We start from the raw sequence: 8,250 nt of genomic DNA, 5'->3' as shown, positions 1-8,250 counted from the left end.
AGCCTTTCTCATTGAGCAACTCTCTGAAGGCCTCAATCCCTCTCTGTCACTTCCTCCTAAAGCCTTTGATAAGGAAGTAGACAGACTTTCTTTATTTGGATCTTTCTGCTGACCGCAGCTCGAAAGACGGCAGAAGGAGGGACAGGTATGTGGTAGAGCTGTGAGTACTTGCTTGTGCGGGGAAGCTAATCAGCTTTTTGTAGATGGGCTAATATCCTTATACTAGCTGAGATGGGTGGGACTATATTTAGCGACTCACTCCCTCTTAACAGGGATAACACTGGTTCTCCCGTCTTCTCTGCTTAAACTCATCAAGAAACCTCTGTAAGGAAAGTTGAAACCGAAGCAAATCCAGGAATTATTTAAAACATTGTTTTTTTTTTTAGGTGAGCTCAGAGAAAGAAAAAAAAATAGATTTATGGTGTAGGTGTAAAACACTAAGCAGAATCATTATTATTTAGAGATAAAGACAAAAAAATAGATCCTGATGATGAAAGAGGCTAAAAGACTCATTTGTCTCAACGTCAGCAGAGAAAGTGACATCTGGAGGTCAAGGCTTGCGGGCATTAAATGATGCAGACCTGGATCCGATCCACTCAGCAGGCCAACATGTGTTCTCGGAGGCCAAGGCTCTGCTGGTAGTAAGGTCTTAGCATAAACGTGCCATCCACCTGCTGTTTTGAGATTCAGTCAAAGCCGAGGAAGTTGGCAAACGGCGTTATGACGCCTGCTGACGCTCGTCCGTGACGTCTTCTGGAGGGGAAATCCTTCACGCTCAGCTGTCGGTAGCTGGCAGTGAAAGTGGGGATTTTGTGGTTACCTGAGAGCGTTGACTTAATGTGGCCTTTTCCATGAGCAACCAAGTTCTACAAATAAGAGCAATTCAAAAGGGGGAAGGAAAAAAAAAACCCCGAAAACTTTAGATGAAACAAGTCATTTTTGATGGTTTTTTTTATTGATCAAGTTAATCAACTTGACACCTGAACAGTTGTCAGATCATCATCATTCCATCTGAACGGCACAAATCCACAACACTTCAGAGCGCGCGCACACACACACACACACACTCTCGCAGGCTCACACACAAACACACACAGGAACAGAACAAAACATGTACCTTAATTCAATAAAACCTCCATTCAGCTGTGCTGCTCTTCATCAGCTGAAGTAAAACTTAAACAAAAACCATACATCACACGGCCTGCTACACCAGCCCCGACACGTTCTGTACAAAAATAGAGATCACGACATATAAAAATAGGAGTTCTGACATGTTTTGGATAATTTGCTGAGTGCTTTTTTAAAATTTTGAATGTATGCACCCCTTTTTCTTTCATGATAAATCCAGCACATGACCAAAGCCAGTTGTTGTCGTTGAAATATCCGCGTCGCTGAGCGTACTGCACGCTTTTTCCACTCATCGGACGTCCCCATCATCAGCTAAAGCCCTCAAATCCTGACTCTTCTTTGTCTTTTTCAGTGCATTCATGTCATGGGGCCATTGTAATCTTAGTTTTACCTCAGTTCATCGGGTTAAGTCAGTGGAAAAACAAGCCAGGAGGCAGAAATGGTCTCCTGGAGAAAACAAAAACATAGACTTAAAAGGAAACAGGATTGTTCCTTTAATTAGGAATTTATTTTTACCTCTGTACTTAACAGAGAAGTTTATGAAGTTGCTAGTTTACATACGCAGACCATTTCGTCAAATCCTGCTTTCGATCTTTGCAAGGTCCCCTATGATCTGTCTGCCTGTCTGTCTGTCTATGATTATGTTGGCAAACCTTATAACCAGGCAGAATCTTGCTTTTTGGACAGTTTTTTTTCCTACATTGTTTCTTTGATATTTAATAAGATGCTTCAGTGTAACTATTGTTTGCTAGCAGCTGCACTACCTTAATGCAACTACTGCACTGAATTTGCCTTTTTCATAATGGGCAGGTTTTATTTAGAGAAGCATTTGTGCTTATAAGACTGGCTGTATTCAGTGGTAGCTGTATTGTCAAAAAGTGAGTGACGCATTACGAAATGTTTAACTGATTTTTCTAATATAAATTTGTAGTTGGTTTTTGAGACACCGTTTTAGTGTGATAGTGCCAGTTACAAATCTGCAAACAATTCAGGTTAAGAATGACTTAGAGGAATACGTTGCATACGGCTGAATAAGTGCAGTTCCTTGCACTTTGCTGTCTAGTGAGGAGCATTTTTGCCTCTGAACTTGTTCCACTGATTGCTATGAAAAATGTTTAGTTTTCTGTATTTTCTGCATGCAGATTGTTCCTGAGGGCCAGATGTACTGAGATGATCAAGTGCAACAAATGTCACATGGTAAAAAAAAAAAAGTTAAATACTTGTAGTTGTTTACTGCTAAATATTGAGGGGGAAAAATGTTTTAAATGCAATTAGATGAGTTCACAATGTTTTCACAACTTTCCAGTGTAATTTTATATTGCTTTATCTTCTGTTAAATCATGCATGGAAAGTGTATTGTGTTATATTGTGTTATTTAGTTTCAGATCTTTTGCTTGACTGTTTTTTTTTTTACATTTTGGTTAACCAGCTGTACCTTTACATATATGTAAACATTCACTGTTATTTACTTTTTGCATTGTAAAAAATACCACCATGTTGACTTATTTAAATGCATTCTCATCACACAGCAAAAATAAGAGAAGTGCACTGACGAAACTTACACACAATGGGCATGTGTTCCTTATTGTACCATTTTATGTCTCTTAGAAAGCAATTAAATCATACCCCTTTTGTTTACATGCATTAATCCACTTTCATTTTAATTTAGATACTTATTATGTTGTCTCATGTTTGCTGTTTCGCATCCAAGCCTCTGTCTTTCGGCTATCGTTTATTGAAATCTATTTTTACTAAGATGTTGATCCCCATCCCCCCCTCAAGCGACTTCTACAGAAAATGAGATTATGATGTTACTTCCTCTTTGGTAATCACAACACAATTGCACCACAGAAGTGCTGATGAGCAGAGTGTTCAGAAACTCCTTGTTTTAAAAAAAAAGGGTTGCTCCAAAAGCTCCCTCAGTGTAAGAGACCTGACTCAGCATTGAGATTTTTTTTTTCAATTTCATAAATACATTCAGTATCATGTTAAGGTCAAGATACTTTTCTATAATAATGAATCCTAAAAATGTTTTTTTTTTTTTTTCATTTTAGGCTTGGTATAGGCACTTTAAAATTATTCCTGTACAGAAATAAAACATGCATTGTTTTGTTGTTTCATTTTTTTTACTGCGTGAATTTTAGAAAACTTGAGCATTAAAGCAGATCTTTGGATTTGTAAACAGGACCCAGTTCCTCTTTTTTGCATTGCCTGCGTAAAGACTCTTACACACACAAACATACACACTCGCATGCACACGCACACGCACACACACACACACACACACACACACACACACACACATACATCAACACATGCACAGAGCAGAAGAAACCATGTGAATGAATCCATATTGGCACCAGGCTGCTCTGGTGCCTTTAAGGTGAATATTCTGGGTTTTTTAATGCTCAGATGTGCATGTAACTTCCTGTAAGCTGTGGAAAATGAACACGGTTATCATATCGTGAAGGGCTTCGTGGCTCAGCAGACATTTGATCTACCAAACCCACAAACCAATCAGTTTTAAGTCCTCTCTCTCTCTCTCTCTGTGCACCCTGACCCAGGGAACAGCTTCGTTTCATGCTAAAGACAAAAAGATGCATTCTTTTCATGCAGACACGAGTTCCACAAAACTACATGGGCATCCAGAAAGTTTAGTTACAGGGCATCCAGGTGGCATACCAAGAATGTTGCAAAGGAGTAAAGTACTGCTGGGAAGGTGAAAGTGGACCAGGGTAGATCGGCTGAACCTGCGCTACATAGTAGTTGCTGAAGTTGCCGTCTGACACGTAAGGAGCCGGCTGGTAGAAGCAGGTTACGTTGGCAGCGTTGAGAATGGCGTTCTGCTCGGCCAGGACTCGAAGCGCCAGCGACGAGATGAGGCCGAGCGTCTGACGCCTCTCGTGTCCCATCAAGCACACCGTGCTCTCCCTGACCACGTCGTACAGCGTGGCCAAATAGTCATACTTCCTCTCCTCCAGGTCCACGAAGTGGTTCTGCAGGTAGGACTCCAGCTTCCTCCGCTGCTCACCCACGTCGGGGAAATCTATGAAGAAGCGGGAGCACATGTATCGCTGCAGCAGCTTCATCTCCGCGTCGGACGCCGCGCGGAAGCCTCGCACCAGCAGGTGGCAGTACTTGAGGAGGCCGCCGCCCCGGATCTCCTCGGGGCTCCGGGTGCAGATGAGCCGCCTCCGCAGGTGATCGAGTGCGGTGGGGAAGTCGCCGTAGACGCTCTCGCCGATGATCGTCGGATGGAAGGTGGCGGCCATGGGGTGCTCGGAGCACTCGTAGAAGAGGAGCAGCGAGTCCAGGCGGATCTGGAAGGAGTCCACGCTGAACTCGAACTGCCGGCGGAGAGAGTCCACGAACTTCAGCTCCACGTTTTTGCCGTGGTTGTTGGAGAGCGAGATAAGACTCCAGCGGTCTGAGTCATTGCAAACCTTCACCATCTTCTGAACATAAGCCTCCTGGAAACAAAGAGATTGGGACTAATCAGCCGTTGACACAGATGGAGAATATTGATCTGGGCACTTTTGTGGGTCACTGAGGTCATAGTGAAAAAAAAAACAAAGAAGGCAATTCAAAGCCGCATCTATAATCTTACTTAAATAAGAATGAAAGTGTATATTAATGAAAATCCTCTGATGTTGGTAACTTAATATTAGGCTGCTTACCAATATTTTAAGGTTAGGAGTTAAGGTTTCAACACACTGATATTATTTAAAGTCATTTTATGACCCTATGCAACAATGCCCCTTGTCCTTGCTGGTCAGATGACTGAAAAAAGGCTACTACTACTACTACACTTGTTTGACACTTAAAAATAAGACAAATTGAGCTGCTTAGAACTACTTTGGATTGTAAAAATCACTAGTAGAAAATTTTAAAGGATATAATCGTTAAGCTACACGAGGTATGAATGGATTGTCTGACATTTGGCCCTGAACTGGCAAAGAGGTTTAATGTTCTGCATGATTATTTGAAAACCGCTATTAAATTTATAGCGTGTTTTACGATCATGTTCGCTCAAGTTTTATATATTACATTAAAATAAATGTAAAACTGTAATAAATAATGGCACTTTTTTGTTTTTGAAGTATTCCAACCAAGTGTGGCTTTTGGTTTTTAATGAAATCAATTCTCACGGTACACATTACAAAATTTCTTGAAATATTTGAAAACCATCCACCTTCCTTTAATCCATCCCAGAGGCCCACTAACCCGTCTTCCTCTCTTGTACTCCCCTTCACAGCTGCAATGTAGTTTCAGCCATTGGAGTAGTCCAAACGTTTCTCCCCACCAGCTGCTATTACTGACGCATATAGGTTCATATTTATGTTTATGGTTTTGTCAATCATAAGTGGATAGGAGAAGAAATTGATGAACTTTGGGTTGTTGACAGCTTCAGCAACTCCACATTAATTCTGTTTGTGCAGATACAGATCTTAGTCATGATGTTTTGACATCACATCTGTTGGTGGGCCATTAGTAGCCAGGGTAGTCCTTGGTATCCAGGTAACTGAGAGCCGAATGATTAATGTAGCGCTGGCTCCAATTGGATTAGACAGAATCCTGTCTGAACTGGAAATCAACCCCCTTTTTTTTAATGTCCAGGCTTCTAGTTTAGGCCAAACTCAACCCTATACTTTGCTGAGGCCTACTCAAATACAAATTAGCGGTATTACGTTCAAAAGTTTAGATTTTCCAGGATCTTTTTGGGGGAGGGGGGGGGGGAGCTGAAAAGTTCTGGTTTTCCACAAGTTTTGCTTTGCAAGAGCTGATGTGTAATTACCTTTAAGGTCAGAGGTGTGATCTTCTCTTTATTTACCCCTTCAGGCAGGAAGTCCAGAAGAGAGTCCAGGACCAACTCTTTTACTAACTGAAACTCCAACTCTCCCTTCAGGTCCGCGCAGAATATTAAGTCCAAATCTTTCCATCCCAGACCGCTGTCCTCATGCAAGACGTAGCTGGCCGCGGATCCGTTCAGGCGCACCTCCCGGACGTGTATCCGCTTCTCCTCCATGCGGCTACGGACAACATTGACGATGTCCCGCGGCTTCACCTCCAGAGTGGGGAAGCTCCACCGGCCGTGGATGGGTATTGAGCCCGTGAGGATGGCGTCCAGCCGCTGCACTTGCTCCCAGTTGAGCACGCTGAGGCCGACGCTCTCCGCGTCCGCGCAGCTGTTGCCAGCTACGTTCTCAACGCTTTCGTCCATGCCGGTGGTGATGGCGAGAGGTAGACTGCTGGGTGAAAGCGGTAAAATGTGACTCAAGACTCCGCTGGAGCTGTGACATCAGAGAGCCTCGGAGCTGAGGACGATCATAACAACAGATGCATGGCAGGAAAAAGTTGCAGAGCAGCGATGTCCTACTTTTTTTTTTTTTTTTTTTTTACCTCAGGTCTGCATGCGGGACAGATTCACAGAGCGTGTCCCTTTTAGCAGCTTTAACGCTCCACATCAGAGTAAATAATAACAACAGCAATAACAACAACAATAATAATTCCTTCCTTCCCTTTCAGCCTTTCGCATCCATTTCGCTGGAAAAAAACTTAAAAAATCCCCCGCCGAAGTTTTACTTCTCTCCTCAGTGTCTCTCAGTTTTACGCACAGATTACTGAACGTCCGTGGTGCGCAGCTGCAACTTTACGCATCGTTTCTCTCCTTTCCTTATTTTTTAAGGCTTCCAGAGCACACATACTTTCAACAAGCGGTGCAAAGCTGCTTAGTCTTTTACATTTTTGGCCCTTTTTGTCGTCTGGTGGTCCTGCGCGAAGCCACAGAGGTCCCGCTGCACAGCTGCTGGGGGAAGGCTGCGAAACACATAAGCGCTTCCCGTCTGCGGAGCACCTGGGCGGGCCGCGGCTGATTGACAGCTCACACCTACTAATAGCCTTCCACAGCTCGGATGTGTGTCCGAAGATCGAGGCGTGTCTGAGAACAAGGCACCGAGATGTGGTGACACGGAACAGCGGGCCTCAGCAAAAAATACACAAGTAAAATAAAAACAATGAAATAAAAACAAATAAATAAAAGAGTATAATAATAAAAAGTACAAAAATCTAACTTTTAAACTTTACATTCTGTGCCACTTCCATCCTCTCACTTAACAAAAATGAATTGATGACAATGTAGAACCCACATTGTGCGTCACAATTAGGGAAATGATAGTTTTATTTCTCACTTGTTGCGTTTATAATGTGTGAGGACGACAGTCACGTTTTATGAGTCCAATTGCTCCAGTTGACATCTTTTTTTCTTATCATACTCGCGGCGGACGAGTTACAAGCCCGATTAAGAGCAATTAACTTTTACACACTTATTTTAATCTTTGAGTGGCCGAGTCAGCTCATACACGCGCTCTAGTGGTCATCAAAGCAGTTTTTCTAAAACGTTTTTAGAAAGTATCACCTCACTCAGTACTGTACTTTTCCAGTATCTCCATGGTGACCTGCTAAAACAACAGGACTCGGATTTTTCTTTTTAAAAACTGCGTTATGTCATAAACACACGCAAAAACACAAAGGTGTTCCCTATCTGTTGGCACTGCGGAATTTGCTTTAGATAAGTGGAATATTTTTACTCAAAGGCTGACACTTTCAACGTTTAAGCTGAAAAAACCTCCTCTGATAAACACTTAGGATATTTCTTACTTGCCTGGCCTGGACCTCAAGATACAAAATGGCCACCTTGCATTTAGAATCCATGGATAGTCACAGTAAATAAACAGACGCATAAAAAAGGCAAAGAAGACAAACTAACAAACTTCTGCTCTGTGGCGGTTCCTGGCTGAAAGGCATTCTGGGAGACTGCTTCTTTTGGCACAGACTCTAATATCTCTTAATTGTTTGTTCTTTCACAGACTAAACATTTTGTTCGCTGTTTTGATGAATATCTGTGCGGTGCAGTAAATGTTTGATCACGTGTTTTATTGACTAAATATTCCTTTTAGAATGTGATTTTATTTAATCATTCATGTTTATATTACCACAACTTCTGTTTGTGAACATATATGTTGCTTCAGTTTATGCACAAAAGAGGAAAAAACATCTTATTATTGCTTTGTGTTACTAATGGTAGTTAATTTGATCACTCAGTTAGCATAGTTCAATAGTTTA

The 8,250-nt window shown here is 42.1% G+C and overlaps 1 protein-coding gene across 1 annotated transcript; it reads right to left on the bottom strand.

Moving 5' to 3' along the window:
• Positions 1-933: 933 nt before the first annotated feature.
• On the bottom strand, positions 934-7,866 carry LOC103457719 (terminal nucleotidyltransferase 5A-like). The gene is made up of 2 exons (XM_008398072.3): positions 5,924-7,866; positions 934-4,598 (listed from the first exon to the last, which is right to left on the bottom strand). Exons 1-2 carry the CDS (start codon positions 6,347-6,349, stop codon positions 3,783-3,785), a joined length of 1,242 nt encoding a protein of 413 aa, XP_008396294.1. The 5' UTR covers positions 6,350-7,866; the 3' UTR covers positions 934-3,782.
• Between the last annotated feature and the right edge of the window lie 384 nt (positions 7,867-8,250).

The sequence above is a fragment of the Poecilia reticulata genome, chromosome 21 (genome assembly GCF_904066995.2).
Source record: "Poecilia reticulata chromosome 21, P_reticulata-male-v2, whole genome shotgun sequence".
NCBI classification, from domain to species: Eukaryota; Metazoa; Chordata; class Actinopteri; order Cyprinodontiformes; family Poeciliidae; genus Poecilia; species Poecilia reticulata.
This window is presented reverse-complemented; position numbering and strand designations above follow the sequence as displayed.